This window comes from Arachis ipaensis, chromosome B01 (genome assembly GCF_000816755.2).
Source record: "Arachis ipaensis cultivar K30076 chromosome B01, Araip1.1, whole genome shotgun sequence".
Classification (NCBI taxonomy): domain Eukaryota; kingdom Viridiplantae; phylum Streptophyta; class Magnoliopsida; order Fabales; family Fabaceae; genus Arachis; species Arachis ipaensis.
In genome coordinates, this window is record NC_029785.2 from 126693826 (window position 1) to 126713747 (window position 19922).

Here is a 19922-nt window from a genome sequence, read left to right on the forward strand (position 1 = left end):
TTAACAAGAAGGATATAGAGATATTAATAAATAATAATGTATTTTTTATTTTTTATTATTTTTTTAATTTTTTATAATTATATTTTTTATTATTATATTTTTCGTCTCAAATTTTTTAATAAAAAAAATGAGAATAAATTATATACTTATAATTTTTTTTAGTTTATCACCAAATAAAATATTAAAATTTTAATTTTTGTATCTTTGTATGTTTTTTATATCTTATTTTCACTATCTTGTCATGTCCTATTTTCAGAACTAAATACAACTGTTTCGAGGGTTACCTAAAATTGGATTGCCTTTGGGCTTGTAAGTAAGACCCAAATTCTCAATGGAGCGAGTTTTGACTTGTCCCACGTCGTGTGCCCGTCGTCCGAGTTGTTTGTGAGGAGGTGGGGGTGGTACCTGCAAGACACTTCGATACCTAAGTCAGCAAGGGTTTAACATGTTTAAGTGTGTTGGAACTTAAATGTACCTGAGTGTGTCAAGGTATTTATAGGAGATGAACTAATAACCACCGTTGAAGTAGTTCCACTTCTTATGGTGGATAACCGCCCCTTTATCTTAGGGTTGTTGGGATCTCTCTTCTAGAAGTGGGTGAGAAATTCGGAAAAGTAGTTACTTTCGTGGGTAAGCATGAGCTGCCCATTTTCATCGAATCCGACCTCTATAGGAGGTCGGGTGAGTGATAGAGACTTACATTCAATTAATTAATTAAGTTAAATAAACTCTTGATAAGTATATGTTTTGCTTGGTTTTATGTATATATCACAATATATAAGGAAGGAATCAAAATTGTTACCAATAAGCCAAGTTGTCAAACTTAGCAAGCTAATTACTGAGTTAATTACAGCTTTACTTCTTTGTATATAAAAAAAATTAGAGCAACTAGACCTAGTTAGTTGAGTGAGTAGAGATTATGTTACAAGTTAGTTTTCTTGGAGTCAGAAAGTTTTGTTACATTCGCCCTCCAAGTTGCTCCCTCACTGAATGATCCTTTTGTATCTTTGCTTCTTTCTCATCTCATCTGTAACCTCTTTTTTTTCTACTATACCAAATTCTCTTGCTATCTAGGCAAACTAACTCATCTCAAATTCTTTCACATGGTGCGGTGAGCTATATGTCATGAATAGCTCAGGAATCTCACCTACGAACATGGACATGAATCAACTCAGTCACCTTTTGAATCAACTCACAACACTTCAAACACATATCAATCAGAATCAATGCACTCCTTCCATGGATCTCACAAATCCATATTTCTTGCATCCAAGTGAAAATATTAGAACTGCACTCATCAATTTTAACCTCACACCTCAGAATTATTCTGAGTAGTCCATATCCATGTGGCTAACCCTAAAATCCAAGAACAAAATTCAATTCATCGATGGATCATTACTAAAACCTGCACAAGATGATGCTTCTTTCACTGCTTGGGACAGGTGCAACACCTATATTTTTTCTTAGATAAATTTGTCTCTTAATCTGGAAATTCGTAAGAGCGTCATTTGGAGGACCATTACTTCATATCTGTGGTAAGATTTGCGAAATCGGTACTATCAAGGAGACATCTACCAGATTGCACAACTTCATGAAGAACTCTATGCATCTCACTAAGGTGATCCTACTGTCACTTCTTTCTTTACGAAATTAAGATCGATTTGGGAGAAAATTGAAAATTTTTGCCCTCTTCATGCCTATGTTACTTGAGATTCAACTTGCAACTATGTCTTAGCAAATTTTTGAAAATTCAAAAATGATGATATGGTAGTCAAATTTCTTCGTGGACTTAATAAACAATTCAACACTGTTCAATCCCAAATCATGATGTAGCAACATCTTATGGATATAAACACTGTATTTGCCTTGCTTACGCAGCACGAAAGACAATTTCAATCTAAATTTCTGAATCTAAAGCTTTTATGAATGCATCCACGGGTAGAATGCCTCAAAGAGATAGAGGAGGGGACAGAGATGAACGAAACAATTTTGGGAGAGGAGGTGGCAAAGGATACCAAGGAAAGGTGTGCTTTTACTGTGGTAAAAATGGGCATTTAATAGATTCTTGCTACAAGAAACATGGAGTTCCTCCTCACATGAAATGATCCGGCTCTATTAATCATATCTCCGCTATTGAGGAGGATGAAAACAGTGATGATCATGAATCTCAGCAAAAAAGTAGTGGTGACACATATCTTATTTTGTCTCAAGAATAAACATCACACACAATCAATCATTTCAGGGTTAATACATCAAAGTCTCAGCCTCTTGATCTCAATGTCACAAAAGGTAAAATTTTAGTTGTTGCCTTATTAGCAAATTCATTAAAATCTAGTTTCTGGGCCATAGACACAGAAGCTACTGACCATGTATGCACCTCTCTATCTTTGTTTCAAACTTATCATTACATAAATTCAATTTTGCCAAATTACCATATGGATCTGTAGTAGAAATCACAATAATAGGTACAGTTAATTTCACTGACTCACTTTATCTCAATAATGTCCTATATATACCTTCATTTTCTTTTAACTTGCTTTCAGTATCAATACTAACAACTTCACTTGATTGCATTTTTTTATTTTCTCAAACAATATGCCAAATTCAGAGTCAACCTACATCAGAGATGATTGGTGTAGCTAATGTTTGGGGAGGCCTTTACATACTAGATCAGCCCACTAGTCACATTTCATCACATGTCTCAACACTACATAAATGCAAAGATTATGCACAAAACAGTCTATGGCACATTCGATTAGGTCACGTAGGATATAGCAAGCTTTCTCTTATGCAAAAACAATTTTCTTATGTGTATTGTAATAATGAATTTGATTCTTATGAATTTTGTCATTTGACAAAACAAAAGAAACTTTCTTTTCCTCTAAGCACTAGTAATTCACGAAATATATTTGATTTGATTCACATTGACATATAGAGTCCCTTATCTACTCTTTCCATATCTGGACATAAATACTTTTTAACTATTATTAATTAAAAAAGCATATTCACTTGGGTATTTTTCATGAAAAAAAAAATCAGAGGCATCTCAACTTTTTATTTCTTTCATTCAATTGGTTAAAACTCAATTTAAAGGACCATTAAGAGTGTTAAATCAGACAATGGTCCTGAATTCAAAATTGAGACTTTTTAAAATAATAGGGTATTTTGCACCAAACCTCATGTGTAAAAACTCCTCAAGAAAATGGTATTGTTGAAAAGAAGTACTAACACATTTTGGTCATGACAAGAATACTATTTTTTCAAGCAAACATACCCAAGTGCTTCTGGAATTTAGTTGTGGCTCACTCAGTTCACATCATCAACAGAGTTCCCAGCTCAGTCCTATTCAATGCCATACCTTATGAGATAATTTTTAACACAAAACCTAATTTGCAGCAACTTAAGGTATTTGGGTGCTTTTCCTTTGCTGTCACACTCACTACAAATAGGAAAAAGCTAGATCCTAGATCAATGAAGTGTGCATTCTTAGGATACAAAGAACGAGTTAAGGGACATTTGTTTAATTTACACACTAAAAAAAATCTTTATTTCAAAAAATGTAATTGTTTTTATGAAAATTACTAAAAGGAGAAAATTTCATAAGTGAATCTAAACATACAAATTCACAAACCATGTATAATTAAATAATTGAACCATTTTTAGACACATTTACTTATAATGCATCATATCAATACCATCCATACACCTCACACAATCAACTCAATACACCACATACACAACCTACTGAGCCCACCACTCATACATCTCCAACTATATCACAAAATCTTGACACACTCTCCGAACTAGTTGCTTCACTACCGCAAGCACAAGAATCGCAACTAGCAATTAGAAAATCCCTTAGAATCTGAAAAACACTTGTATACCTATCAGATTACCAATGCATGCATGCCTCCAAAGCATCATCCACATGTTTTCATATATCTAGATATCTCATAAGAAATTATATATCTTTTTCTGAATCCTCATACTTACAAAAATATTTCTTTCTTGGTGTCTCTTCTATATTCGAGCCAAAATCATATGAGAAAGCTGTCAAAGATGAATGTTGGAGAAATGTCATTAAAGAGGAACTCAAAGCACTTTATCAAAACAAAACGTGGAGCATTACTATCTTACCTGTTGGGAAAAGAGCAATTGGCTGTACATGGGTGTTTAAAGTGAAGTTCAACCTTGATGGGAATAGAGAGACACATAGCGCATTTGGTAGTGAAGGGATTCACTCAAACACATAGCCTTGATTACCTTGACACATTCAGTCCAGTGATAAAAATGACCACATTGAGACTACTTCTCACCATAGCAACCAGCAAAGGTTGGCATTGCAAACAACTCGATGTCAACACAGCTTTCTTGCACAGAGACCTCAATGAAGAAGTTTATATGAAATTGCCATCAGGATTAGAAGACTTTCATGGAGAATTAGTGTGCTTGCTCAAGAAACCATTGTTCGGTCTGGCAAAGTTGAGTCAATTTCTTGAACAACCAACCGATTTGCATCTCAAGGCAGCTTATCGGATCCTAAAATATCTAAAGATGGCACCAGACAATGGCCTGTTCTTCCCAACTACAAATCTAGATCTTACCCTAGCTAGCTACTCAGATGCTGATTGGGCATAGTGTCCAGACTCAAGAAGATCAATCACAGATTTCTGCTTCTTCGTTGGAACAGCTTTGATCAGCTGAAAAAGCAAGAAGCAACAAATAGTCTCCAACTCCTCCTCAGAAGCAGAATATAGAGCCTTAGCCAAAGTCACAAGAGAAGTTCAATGGCTACGAAATTTACTCACCGATTTAAAGATCCATCACCCACAAACAACCCTAATCTACTGTGATAGCCAATCTTCTAGACACATTGCAGCTAACTCAATCTTTCATGAGGGGACAAAAATATTGAAATCAATTGCCACATCATCCGTGACAAGCTTCTTGAAGGTGTAATCCATTTGCTATCTGTCTCGTTAGCTGAACAAGTCGCTAACTTCCTCACCAAGCCCTTAGCTCCAGCTCCCTTTCGCTCGTGCACTTCCAAGCTTCGAATGCTTGACTTTTACATGGCAAGACATTCTAGCTTGAGGGAGCATGTTACTGATCATCCAAGTTGCCAAACTTAGCAAGCTAATTACTGAGTTAATTACGACTTCACTTCTTTGTATATAGAGATTAGAGCAACTAGACCTAGTTAATTGAGTGAGTAGAAATTATGCAACAAGTTAGTTTTCTTAGAGTCAGAGAGTTCTGTTATACTCTCCCTCCAAGTTGCTCCCTCATTCAATGATTTTTGTGTATCTTTACTTCTTTTCTCATCTCATCTTTAACCCTTTTCTCTTTTATTATACTAAATTCTCTTGCTATCTAGACAAATTAACTCATCTTAAATTCTTTCACAAAAATTATGAATTGACTCAAATGACTCTTACTAATTCAAATACAGTGTGGATATGGAAGATGCACTTCCGTTTATATGTAATTTGGCCTATTCAGATATCATGCGTCTTATTCATGAACGAATGCTACCTTTTTACATTGTCAAAAAAATATTATTGAAACGTATGCTATCCTCTGCAAACTTTTCGATGTGCAAATTAAATTAATCCAGCCATCTCAAAGATTCTCCAAGCTCATGATTTCCAAGCAAATAGTAAAGCACTTAAAAACAAACACATACATTCACCACCTACAACAAAAAAATAATGCATCGATAAGGAGTTGATAACACTATTTACATCTGTGGATATCCAATTCGCTGTATTTCAGTCGCTATAGATTAGCAATTCAACCCACATACAGAATAACATCAAATTTGGTGGTAGGATAATTTTATCTGTCCAACTAACACTCTTAATTTTTAATATGAATATTTGTAAAATATATATACATCCGCCCAAATATTTAGTATCATTGAAATATAAATTCAATTTGTTAATAATATATAAATAATATTTGATATTATAAAATATAAAAAGATTAAATATTATATTTGAATAAAATAAATATATTTTTTAAGTTAATTTACACCCTTCAATTTTACACTATGTTATGTGCTCTTTTGTCTAGAAACTTTTAAAACATTCAAATAATAGTTCTCTTTTTTTTTTCGTTCAAAATGAACAAATTAACTCATTAATAATAAACTTTAAAATCTACATGGATTGAAGTGTTTGTATTTCAGTTCGCATCAATATACAAAAACAAAACATTTCTCACATAGATATATTTCTTGTATCAACTCAGATAGACTCGACAAATTAAAGTGTTCCTTAACTTTTAGCTAATTTCGTGACACAATCCATTTACGCAATCTATGTACTCTAGTTAAACATTTCTTAAAATACTTTGTCTTATTTTGATCATTTCAATTCTCATACTACCAGATTTTATTTTATTTTATTTTTTTTCAAGTTCATCCACTAAGCTATATATATATATATATATATATATATAGACACACACACACACTAGTCAAGTGCTTCCCCCTTAGTACGACACCTTATTTGAAATTCTAACGTCACTCGAAATTAATTAGTTGATTATTATTTCTAAGTCTTGATGGAATAATTATAGTACTCTTGAAATTGAAAATGAACTTTTACATTGACTGTGTGCAACACGAAGTAATGCCTTGTTAGTTTCTTTCCTATAATTTTCTATGTTATTTGCAGTCCCACATACATGACTTACTTTTTAGTCTTAGAAGAAGTACAGAAGAATAATAAAAATATGAATAATGGAATAAAAAAAGAAATTAATTTTAAAATCATAAATCAGATTATTAATTAATTATTTTAAATTTTAATTTTTAAAATTTAAAAAATAAGAATTTGTAATTAAACAATTGGCACAGTTACTCCTAATATCATGCTAACCTCTAATTCTCCATTTGCGATCTCTGGTCTGTAGAGTCACCTCGGCACCGCTGCACTTCTCTGCTGTCCGGTCCGACACCGCCCAGCCAACGACGCCCAGCCTCTCCGTGTTCCGCTCACTTGCCGTAGCAACGGGGCTGCAGCAGGCCCGTGCGTCCTTATTATCGCTGTCCACCCGTCGCCGACCTTGTAGGTCCCACCGCAGGTCGCTGCCTCCTGTTGCGCTATTCGAGATGCACGTTATCCTCATCATCTTTCCTCCCCGTTGCACCGTTGTTGTTGCTGTGCTGCACCTCATCGACGCCACCCTTCTTCCCACCGATTCGACTCCTCCTCCTCTTCCATCTCTAGCCGCTGCGCGTTCGGGTTCGAAGCCCACAGAACATATTCGTAACCTCGTCTAACCGAAGTTGTCGTTGCGTGGCTGCTCCGTCGCCGGATCTCCTCCCCTGCCTCTATGCATCGCTGTCGACTCTTTTCACTCCGCAAATGGGCTGGATGTTCAATTTACTAGGTATGCAGATGGTATTTTAATTCTTAATTGGATGGTTATTTTGTTCGATTCAGTTTAAGTATATACAATTAACAAATATTGGATAATCATTTCACTAAGTAGTCGGATGATTATTTTAATAACTATGTGGATGGTTGTTTGATGACGATTCCATGCCGATGATGAGAGAAAGAGCTACAGGAGTGAACGATGATGACCGATGAGAGAACTTCTAACACCAGAGAGATGGGATGATTGATGAGGGTGGGGTAGCAGACGATTTGAAGAAAAAAAGGGTGTTTTGATGAATTTTTTTTTTAAATTTTCTTATTTTTTTTATATTGGACTAAATTCAAAACCCATTATTTACATTGTTTGGATTTTTTATTATTTTTCTAGCGGAGCGGTTAATCTTAGTCTTGATGGATGTATCCATATGTATAATAGGATCTTTGTGTGAATTCCTTGAATTTGTTATAGTTTTCAGAAAGGCAATGATTCTATATGCTGAAGAATGTGACTCCCCCTATACCCTATAGTTGGTATGTATTAGTGGCATGTTATCAATGGCCACCAAAACATTCAGATTTATTATGTATACATAATTAGTTACATCTCCACTATATGTCTATATATACTTGCTTGGGGTATATATATTACCCGGCCCATTAAAGTATGCATGACTCGTGAATTATATTTAGGTTTGTAATTAACAATCAATAGCATACTAAATTATACAATCAACATGTTCATCAACTTTAAATCCATTATTATAAATATATGTTGCGTATACACTAAAAATAAAAATACATATTTAAATATAAAATATATATTAAAAATAAATTAAATAATATATATAATAACTGATTTAATAATACGGACGCGGTCTTGAGTCTTCAATATTGTCTTGTGAAGGATTCAAAAGCTATTATATGTTGACATTTTGGGAACATATCACAGTTGTAATTGAAAACTACTATATATGCACGGAAATTAAACTAAATTGAAATATCTCTGTCTATATAATAATATAAATCACACTCTTTTTTAAAATGAAAAAAAATAAAAATTTAGTTACCTTTAAATTAAAATAATAAAACTCATACATAATAAAAATTACAAGTGATTAACTTTTTATTTTATTACTTTATAATTTTTTTTTATTAGATCGTGTTGATTCTAGGAATGGAATCATGATATGGTTTGGGTTACACAAGCATATAATACTTTGTACTTTTGGCTTGATATACACGATGACCATCAAAAGAATAAGAGAAAAGGAGAAATAGATTCTTGATATTTTGATATATGGACATTTAAATATTTTAAAATTTAAAAATATATTTAAGTTATTGACTTTTTTTAAATTTGGATATATCGATCTCTTATGTTCACTTGGATCTGTCAGATCTAATAGAAAAATTAAACGTAATTCTCGTTGTACTGACCTGGTCGATATGAATATACATGTGGGAGAATTTTTAAAATAAAGCAAATTAGACTCAAGAATCGATGTGTCCAAATTTTGAAAAAATCAGAAACTTAAATGTATTCTTAAAACCTCAGAGACTTAAATGTCCGCAGAAGTGCAGACTAAAAAATTAAGAATTGATTTGTCCGTTTTTCAAAATATATATATCAACATCTAATTAAACCCTTGTTTGGTTTCTGCCTTTTTTATTGAATTATTATTTTTTAAACTTTTGTAAAAGAAAAATTTTAAAATTCAAAATTTGAATTATTTTCTTGTAAAGTTTATATATATAACTATATTAAAAATAACAAGAAAATAGAAAATAATAGAAACAGAACGAATTAATTAAAGATGATACAATGCATGCAATCTCAATTATTAACTCTCAAGTAGTCCAACCTTTTGAATTCATGGTCTTGAAGTCAATAAAGACATTAACTAGCAAAGAACCTAGGGTTTTGATTTGGGACTTTCACTGCTTTGTTTTAGAGGGGTAATTGGGAAAAATGAAGAACCATTGATTTTTTATTTTTTTGATATGTTTTGCTTAGAGGGGGCATGAATGATTAGAAAAATTGGAGAAGATGAAGAAATTTTGATTTTTTATTTTTTTAATATGTTTTGTTTTGTTGTTTAAATTATTTGAAACTATAAAATTAGGATTAATTGAATTCTAAAATTTCGTTAATTTAAAAGGATATTTTTGTCTAATCAAATAAAAGAAGGATGTTTAAGACTTTTTATAAAATTAAATAAAAAATAATTTTTATTTTTATTTAATTAAATAGGTGTATTAGTAAAAATGGTGATATAATATATATTTAAAAAAACAAAAATTAAATGTTGATGTGAAAAATAAATTTCACGTGACTTGTTATTATTTGTCCATATTTTAAACGTATCGGTACGTATGAATTTATCATCGTACCGTAGCAAACACCTTATCGAAAAGATGCTTAAAGACAATTATAGTATCCGGAGTTATTGAAACATTATTAAAAAGATGCTCAAAGACTATTATAGTATCCGGAGTTATATATGAGAAACTATAATGATAAATTTAAAATCTCAAAGACCACACTGAATAATAATTTGAATCTCAAAGATCTATATAAAATTTTACTCTAAAAATAAATTTTAGAATTTTAGAATTTTATGTGTTTATTAAATAAGAATAATAATAAAGATGGATTTATTTATCACTTACAATACTATTCTTGATGCATAAGGGCCAATTGAGTAAGGTTAGGGAGGTTTTGCTAGAGATGAAAGGTAGCGGGGTTTCCCCAAATAGGAACCCCTATAATATCTTGGTTCATGGCTATTGTAAGTTGAGGAGGTTGAAGGAGGCTGCCGAGGTTGTTGATGAGCGGATAATTTATACGCTTTTTGGCATTGTTTTTAGTATGTTTTTAGTAGAATCTAGTTGCTTTTAGGGATGTTTTCATTAGTTTTTATGTTAAATTCACATTTCTGGACTTTACTATGAGTTTGTGTGTTTTTCTATGATTTTAGGTATTTTCTGGCTGAAATTGAGGGACTTGAGCAAAAATCAGATTCAGAGGTTAAAAAAGGACTGCTGATGCTGTTGGATTCTGACCTCCCTACACTCAAAGTGGATTTTCTGGAGCTACAGAACTCGAAATGGCGCGCTTCCAATTGCGTTGGAAAGTAGACATCCAGGGATTTCCAGCAATATATAATAGTCCATACTTTGGCCAATTTTAGATGACGCAAACTGGCGTTCAACGCCAGATCTCTGCCCAAATCTGGCATCCAGCGCCAGAAAAGGAGCCAAAACCAGAGTTGAACGCCAGAAATGGCACAAAAGCTGGCGTTCAACTCCACAAATGATCTCTGCACGTGTAACACTCAAAGCTCAGCCCAAGCACACACCAAGTGGGCCCCAGAAGTGGATTTATGCATCAATTACTTACTTCTGTAAACCCTAGTAGCTAGTTTATTATAAATAGGACTTTTTACTATTGTATTAGACATCCTGGATCCTGGATTGTATTTTGATCCTGTGATCTCGTTTTGGGGGCTGGCCATTTGGCCATGCCTGGACCTTTCACTTATGTATTTTCATACGGTAGAGTTTCTGCACTCCATAGATTAAGGTGTGGAGCTCTGCTGTTCCTCAAAGATTAATGCAAAGTACTACTGTTTTCTATTCAATTCATCTTGTTTCGCTTCTAAGATATTCATTCGTACTTCAATCTGAATGTGATGAACGTGACAATCATCATCATTCCCGAAAACTCCATAATTATTTTATATCCGCCTGACTGAGATTTACAAGGTGACCATAGCTTGCTTCATACCAACAATCTCCGTGGGATTTGACCCTTACTCACGTAAGGTATTACTTGGACGACCCAGTGCACTTGCTGGTCAGTTACACGGAGTTGTGAACCATGGTGTTGGCATCATGTTTTTGGTGCCATTACCAGGGAAAGAAAGAGCAATGAATTTTACATAATTAAAGTGTAATCACGATTCCGCGTACCAAGTTTTTGGCGCTGTTGCCGGGGATTGTTCGAGTTTGGACAACTAACGGTTCATCTTGTTGCTCAGATTAGGTAATTTTCTTTTTTTGTTTTGTTTTCAAAAATTTTTCAAAAATCTTTCAAAAATTTCTCATCTGTTTTCGAAAAAATTTTAAAATGTTTTCAAAAATATATTGTTCTTCAGAATTTTTAAGAATGAATTCTAGTGTTTCATGAAGCATGTGAAGCCTGGCTGGCTGTAAAGCCATGTCTAAATTTATTTGGACTGAGGCTTGCAATTTGTTATCAAGAGCAAGCTAGTTGTTGCTAATCCACCTGCTGCTGTTCCTAATTCACCTGCTGAAGCTTGGCTGGCCATTGGCCATGTCTAGTGTTTTGGACTGGAGCTTTCATTGAAGGCTTGGCTGGCTAGTGAGCCATGTCTAATTCCTGGACTGAAGCTTTAGACTAACAATGCAAGATTCCTGGAATTCATATTAAAAATTTTGGAATCCTTATTTTTCTTTTTTTACATTAATTTTTGAAAAATACAAAAAAAATTAGAAAATCATAAAAAAAAAAAAATATTTTTGTGTTTCTTGTTTGAGTCTTGAGTCATGTTATAAGTTTGGTGTCAATTGCATGTGCATCTTGCATTTTTTTCGAAAATTTCATGCATTCATGGTGTTCTTCATGATCTTCAAGTTGTTCTTGGTAAGTCTTCTTGTTTGATCTTTGCATTTGCATGTTTTGTGTCTTTTCTTGTTTTTCATATGCATTATTGAAATCTTAGTGTCTATACATGAAAGATTTCTAAGTTTGGTGTCTTGCATGTTTTCTTTGCATAAAAAAATTTTCAAAAACATGTTCTTGGTGTTCATCTTGACATTCAAAGTGTTCTTGGTGTTCATCTTGACATTCATACCATTCTTCCATGCATTCATAGTTTTGATCCAAAAATCTTCATGCATTGCATTTTTCTTCATGTTTTTCTCTCTCATCTCTAAAAATTCAAAAATAAAAAAAATATCTTTTTCAAAATCTTTTTCAAAAATCAAATCTTTTTCATTTTTTTTAGTTATTTTCGAAAATCTTTAAAACATTTTTCAAAAATCTTTTTTTTCTATTTTTCTCACATGATTTTCGAAAATAACATCATCAATTAATGTTTTGATTCAAAAATTTCAAGTTTGTTACTTGCTTGTTAAGAAAGATGCAAACTTTAAATTCTAGAATCATATCTTGTGATTTCTTGTGAATCAAGTCATTAATTGTGATTTTAAAAATCAAATCTTTTTCAAAACTAATTCCAATCATATCTTCTCAAAAATATCTTCTTATCTTATCTTTTTCAAAAAAAATTTGATTTCAAAATATCTTTTCTAACTTCTTATCTTATCTTTTCAAAATTGTTTCAACTAACTAACTAACTCTCTCTCTAATTTTCAAAAACATCTTCCCTCTTTTTCAAAAATTCTTTTTAATTAATTATTTTTATTTTCGAAAATTTACTAACCTTTTTCAAAAACAATTTTCAAGAATCACTAACTCTTTTTCAAAAAAATTAATTTTCGAAAATACTCTTCTTCTCTCATCTTATTTATTCATTCATCTACTAACATCTCTTCCTCACATCATCACCAAATTCGAACCCCCTCTTCTGTCTGTGTTCGAATTTCTTCTTCTTTTCTTGTTCTCTTCTCTTTCTTATGAGCAGGAACAAAGAAAAAGGCATAATTATGGAAGCTGATCCAGAACCTGAAAGGACTCTGAAGAGAAAACTAAGAGAAGCTAAATTACAACAATCCAGAGATAACTTGATTGAAAATTTCGAACAAGTAAAGGAGATGGCAGCTGAACCCAACAATAATGCAAGAAGAATGCTTGGTGACTTTACTGCACCTAATTCCAATCTACATGGAAGAAGCATCTCCATTCCTGCCATTGGAGCAAACAACTTTGAGCTGAAACCTCACATGATTTCTCAGAGTCTGAATGGAATGCAAGCTGCATCCAACAGTACTCAAGAGGCATCTTTTGAAGAAGAAGCCTATGATCCTGAGAACCCTGCAATAGCAGAGGTAAATTACATGGGTGAACCTTATGGAAACACCTATAACTCATCATGGAGAAATCATCCAAATTTCTCATGGAAGGATCAAAAGCCTCAACAAGGCTTTAATAATGGTGGAAGAAACAGGTTTAGCAACAGCAAGCCTTTTCCATCATCCACTCAGCAAAAGACAGAGAACTCTGAACAAAATTCCTCTAATTTAACAAACTTAGTCTCTGATCTATCTAAGGCCACTCTGAGTTTCATGAATGAAGCAAGATCCTCCATTAGAAATTTGGAGGCACAAGTGGGCCAGCTGAGTAAAAGGATAACTGAAATCCCTCTTAGTATTCTCCCAAGCAATACAGAAGAAAATCCAAAAGGAGAGTGCAAGGCCATTGACATAACCAAAATGGCCAAACCCAATGAGGGAGAGGAGGACATGAATCCCAAGGAGGAAGATCTCCTGGGACGTCCAGTGATCAATAAGGAGCTTCCCTTTGAGGAACCCAAGGAATCTGAGGCTCACCTAGAGACCATAGAGATTCCATTGAACCTCCTTATGCCATTCATGAGCTCTGATGAGTATTCCTCTTCTGAAGAGAATGAGGATGTTACTGAAGAGCAAACTGCCAAGTTTCTTGGTGCAATCATGAAGCTGAATGCCAAATTATTTGGTATTGAGACTTGGGAAGATGAACCTCCCTTGTTCACCAATGAACTGAGTGATCTGGATCAACTGAGATTGCCTCAGAAGAAACAGGATCCTGGAAAGTTCCTAATACCTTGTACCATAGGCACCATGACAGTCAGAGCTTTGTGTGACCTTGGTTTAGGGATAAACCTCATGCCTCTCTCTGTAATAGAGAAGCTGGAAATCTATGGGGTGCAAGCTGCTAGAATCTCATTAGAGATGGCAGACAATTCAAGAAAACAGGCATATGGACAAGTAGAGGACGTGTTAGTAAAGGTTGAAGGCCTTTACATCCCTACTGATTTCATAGTCCTGGATACTGGAAAGGAAGAGGATGAATCCATCATCCTAGGAAGACCTTTCCTGGCCACAGCAAGAGCTGTGATTGATGTTGACAGAGGTGAACTAGTCCTTCAATGGAATGAGGACTCCCTTGTGTTTAAAACTCAAGGATCTCTCTCTGCAACCATGGAGAGGAAGCATGAAAAGCTTCTCTCAAAACAGAGTCAACCCAAGCCCCCACGGTCAAACTCTAAGTTTGGTGTTGGAGAGTTTCAACAATGCTCTGAATATCTGTAAGGCTCCATGAGAGCCCACTGTCAAGCTATTGACATTAAAGAAGCGCTTGTTGGGAGGCAACCCAATGCTTATTTATCTAACTCTATTATTCTTGTTTTTCATGTTTTCTTAGGTTCATGATCATATGGAGTCACAAAATAAATATAAAAATTGAAAACAGAATCAAAAACAGCAGAAGAAAAATCACACCCTGGAGGAGCATCTGTCTGGCGTTCAGCGCCAGAACAGAGCATGGTTCTGGCGCTGAACGCCCAAAAAGGGCAGCTTACGGGCGCTGAACGCCAGAACAGGCATGGTTCTGGCGTTCAACGCCAGAAATGGCACACAAATGGGCGTTGAACGCCCAAAATGGCCACCAACCTGGCGCTGAACGCCCAGAGTTGTGTGCAAAGGCATTTTTACATGCCTAATGGGTGCAGGGATGCAAATCCTTGAACACCTCAGGATTTGTGGACCCCACAGGATCCACTCAGGACCTGTGGACCCCACAGGATCCACTCAGAATCTGTGGACCCCACAGGATGCCCACCTACCTCCACTCACTTCTTCTCACCACTCTCTTTCACACAACCCCATAAACACTCTTCCCCAAAAACCCTTCACCAATCACCTCAAACTCTCCTCCCCATCACCTCTTCACCACTCACATCCATCCACTCTTCCCCATAAACCTACCTCATAAACTTCACCTACCTTCAAAATTCAAAACCAATTTCCCACCCAAACCCACCTATATGGCCGAAACCTTACCCCCCCTCCCTTCCCTATAAAAAGCCCTCCATTCTTCATCAATTTCACACAACACACCCCTCTATACCCTTCTTGGCTGAAACACCTTCTCCCCTCCCTCTCCTCCATTTCTTCTTCTTCTTCTATTCCTTTGTTTATTGCTCGAGGGCGAGCAATATTCTAAGTTTGGTGTGGTAAAAGCATAGCTTTTTTTTGTTTTTCCATTACCATTGATGGCACCTAAGACCGGAGAATCCTCTAGAAGAGGAAAAAGGAAGACAAAAGCTTCCACATCCGAGTCATGGGAGATAGAAAGGTTCATCTCTAAAGCCCATCAAGACCACTTCTATGATGTTGTGGCCAAGAAGAAGGTGATCCCCGAGGTCCCCTTCCAACTCAAAAGAAATGAGTATCCGGAGATCCGACATGAGATTCAAAGAAGAGGTTGGGAAGTTCTAACAAAACCCATCCAACAAGTCGGTATCTTAATGGTTCAAGAGTTCTATGCCAATGCATGGATCACCAAGAACCATGATCAAAGTAAGAACCCAGATCCAAAGAACTATGTTACAATGGTTCGGGGGAAATACTTAGATTTTAGTCCGGAAAATGTGAGGTTGGCGTTTAACTTGCCTATGATGCAAGGAGATGAACGCCCCTACACAAGAAGGGTCAACTTTGATCAAAGGTTGGACCAAGTCCTTATGGACATATGTGTGGAAGGAACTCAATGGAAGATTGACTCCAAAGGCAAGCCAGTTCAACTAAGAAGACTGGATCTCAAGCCTGTAGCTAGAGGATGGTTGGAGTTCATCCAATGCTCCATCATCCCCACTAGCAACCGATCTGAAGTTACAGTGGATCGGGCCATCATGATTCATAGTATCATGATTGGAGAAGAGGTGGAAGTTCATGAGATTATACCTCAAGAACTCTACAAAGTGGCTGACAAGTCCTCTCCCATGGCAAGGCTAGCTTTTCCTCATCTTATTTGCCATCTATGTTACTCAGCTGGAGCTTTCATAGAAGGGGACATTCCTATTAAGGAAGAGAAGCCCATCACTAAGAAAAGGATGGAGCAAGCAAGAGAGCCCATTCATGGAGCTCAAGAGGCGCAGGAAGCTCATCACCATGAGATCCCGGAGATGCGTTTTTAGTATGTTTTTAGTAGAATCTAGTTGCTTTTAGGGATGTTTTCATTAGTTTTTATGTTAAATTCACATTTCTGGACTTTACTATGAGTTTGTGTGTTTTTTCTGTGATTTCAGGTATTTTCTGGCTGAAATTGAGGGACTTGAGCAAAAATCAGATTCAGAGGTTAAAGAAGGACTGCTGATGCTGTTGGATTCTGACCTCCCTGCACTCAAAGTGGATTTTCTGGAGATACAAAACTCGAAATGGCGCGCTTCCAATTGCGTTGGAAAGTAGACATCCAGGGCTTTCCAGCAATATATAATAGTCCATACTTTGGCTAATTTTAGACGACGCAAACTGGCGTTCAACGCCAGCTCTCTGCCCAAATCTGGCATCCAGCGCCAGAAAAGGAGCTAAAACCAGAGTTGAACGCCAGAAATGGCACAAAAGCTGGCGTTCAACTCCACAAATGATCTCTGCACGTGTAACACTCAAAGCTCAGTCCAAGCACACACCAAGTGGGCACCGGAAGTGGATTTATGCATCAATTACTTACTTCTGTAAACCCTAGTAGCTAGTTTATTATAAATAGGACTTTTTACTATTGTATTAGACATCCTGGATCCTGGATTGTATTTTGATCCTGTGATCTCGTTTTGGGGGCTGGCCATTCGGCCATGCCTGGACCTTTCACTTATGTATTTTCATACGGTAGAGTTTCTGCACTCCATAGATTAAGGTGTGGAGCTCTGCTGTTCCTCAAAGATTAATGCAAAGTACTACTGTTTTCTATTCAATTCATCTTGTTTCGCTTCTAAGATATTCATTTGTACTTTAATCTGAATGTGATGAATGTGACAATCATCATCATTCCCTATGAACGCGTGCCTGACAACCACTTCCGTTCTACATTAGACTGAATGAGTATCTCTTAGATCTCCTAACCAGAATCTTCGTGGCGTAAGCTAGAATGATGGCGGCATTCAAGAGAATCCGGAAGGTCTAAACCTTGTCTGTGGTATTCCGAGTAGGATTCAATGATTGAATGACTGTGACGAGCTCCAAACTCGCGATTGCAGGGCGTTAGTGACAGACGCAAAAGGATAGTAAATCCTATTCCAGCATGATCGAGAACCGACAGATGAATAGCCGTGCCGTGACAGGGTGCGTTGATCATTTTCACTGAGAGGATAGGATGTAAACCATTGACAAGGGTGATGCCTCCAGACGATTAGCCGTGCCGTGACAGGGCATTTGAATCATTTTCCCGAGAGAAGACCGAAAGTAGCCATTGACAATGGTGATGCATCACATAAAGCCAGCCATGGAAAGGAGTAAGACTGATTGGATGAAGATAGCAGGAAAGCAGAGGTTCAGAGGAACGAAAGCATCTCTATTCGCTTATCTGAAATTCTCACCAATGATTTACATAAGTATTTCTATCCCTATTTTATTAATTATTTTCGAAAACTCCATTACTATTTTATATCCGCCTGACTGAGATTTACAAAGTGACCATAGCTTGCTTCATACCAACAATCTCCGTGGGATTCGACCCTTACTCACGTAAGGTATTACTTGGACGACCCAGTGTACTTGCTGGTTAGTTGTGCGAAGTTGTGAACCATGGTATTGGCATCATGTTTTTGGCGCCATTACCAGGGAAAGAAAGAGCAATGAAGTTTACATAATTAAAGTGTAATCACAATTTCTGCGCACCAAGTTTTTGGCGCCGTTGCCGGGGATTGTTCGAGTTTGGACAACTGACGGTTCATCTTGTTGCTCAGATTAGGTAATTTTCTTTTTGTTTTCTTTTCAAAAAATTTTCAAAAATCTTTCAAAAATTCTCTCATCTGTTTTCGAAAAAAAAAATGTTTTCAAAAATATATTTTTCTTCAGAATTTTTAAGAATGAATTCTAGTGTTTCATGAAGCATGTTGAAGCCTGGCTGGCTGTAAGCTATGTCTAATTTTTTGGACTGGGGTTTCAACTTGCCATCACAAATGAAGAGATTCTCAATGGTGTTGGCATCATGTTTTTGGTGCCATTACCAGGGAAAGAAAGAGCAATGAATTTTACGAAATTAAAGTGTAATCACGATTCCGCGTACCAGTTGTCGAGTTGATGAGTGCAAACGGCATGGTACCAGATATTTGGACTTATAATATAATCATGAGGGGTTTGTGCGATGAGGGGAAGGTCAAGGAGGCGATTAGCCTTAGGGATGATATGGAGAGCCTGAGGGTGATGCCGGATGAGGTTACCTACAATACTCTGATTGACGGGTGTTTCCAGTGGCGGGGGAGTGTGGAGGCATTCAAGTTGGTTGAGAAAATGAAGGGAAAGGGAGTCAAGCCGAACGCGGTGACTCACAATATAATGGTGAAGTGGTACTGTAAGGAAGGTAAGATGGATGAAGCCGGCTGTGTCGTGGCAAAGATAGTAGAGAGTGGGTTTTCACCGGACTGTTTTACTTATAATACTATGATCAATGGTTATTGTAAAGCAGGAAATCTGGGAGAAGCTTTTAAGATGATGGATGAAATGGGGAGGAAAGGTTTAAAGATGGATACTTTTACTCTGAACACTATAGTGAACAAATTGTGCATGGAGAAGCTACTCAAAGAGGCATACGAGTTGACTGTGAAGGCCGCAAAGCGAGGTTATATTCTCGATGAGGTAACCTATGAAACTCTAATCATGGGATACTTTAAAAATGATCAAACAAACAACACTCTGAAGCTTTGGGATGAGATGAAGGAGAAGGGGATCATTTCTAGTGTTGTCACTTATAATACTATAATTAGGGGGTTGTGTCATTCTTTAAAAACTGATCAGGCTATAGATAAATTGAATGAGCTTTTAGATAAAGGTTTGGCCACCGATGAAGCTACGTGTAACATAATTATCCATGGTTTCTGCTGGGAGGGAGCAGCGGAGAAAGCATTCTTGTTCTATAACAGAATGGTTGAGAACTCATTCAAGCCTGATGTTATTACATGTAACATTCTTCTTCGAGGGCTTTGCAAACATGGTATGTTCGAGAAGGCCTTTAATTTAATAGAAATTATAGATCTATTCTCACACTGCAATCCTTTGTGCAACAGACATGTTAGGGGATCTGAACAGAGTCCACTTATTTTTTTATTATTATAAATGATAATAAGAGCAAACTACCATTTGAAATAAGGTGCATTCTGTTTTAGCGGGATTTCTTGAAGGATCAGAAGGTCCTTGGTTCTTATCCAATCTGTTGCCTACCCAGCATGGTCCGTGTATTGAATTTCACCTTGTTTGTTCATAAATACAATCGTCAGTCCGTCTGATTTTATTTTGTGTAGCCATAAAAATACTGTATTCTGCTTTTCATGTTTGACTGGATCATTTTATTTT

The 19922-nt window shown here is 35.9% G+C and overlaps 1 protein-coding gene across 1 annotated transcript; it reads left to right on the forward strand.

Moving 5' to 3' along the window:
• Positions 10038–19905, forward strand: LOC107612953 (pentatricopeptide repeat-containing protein At2g16880-like). Its single transcript, XM_021111912.1, is given in 4 exon segments — positions 10038–10075; positions 10077–10219; positions 18652–19563; positions 19871–19905. Coding segments are annotated over 4 exon segments (1128 nt in total).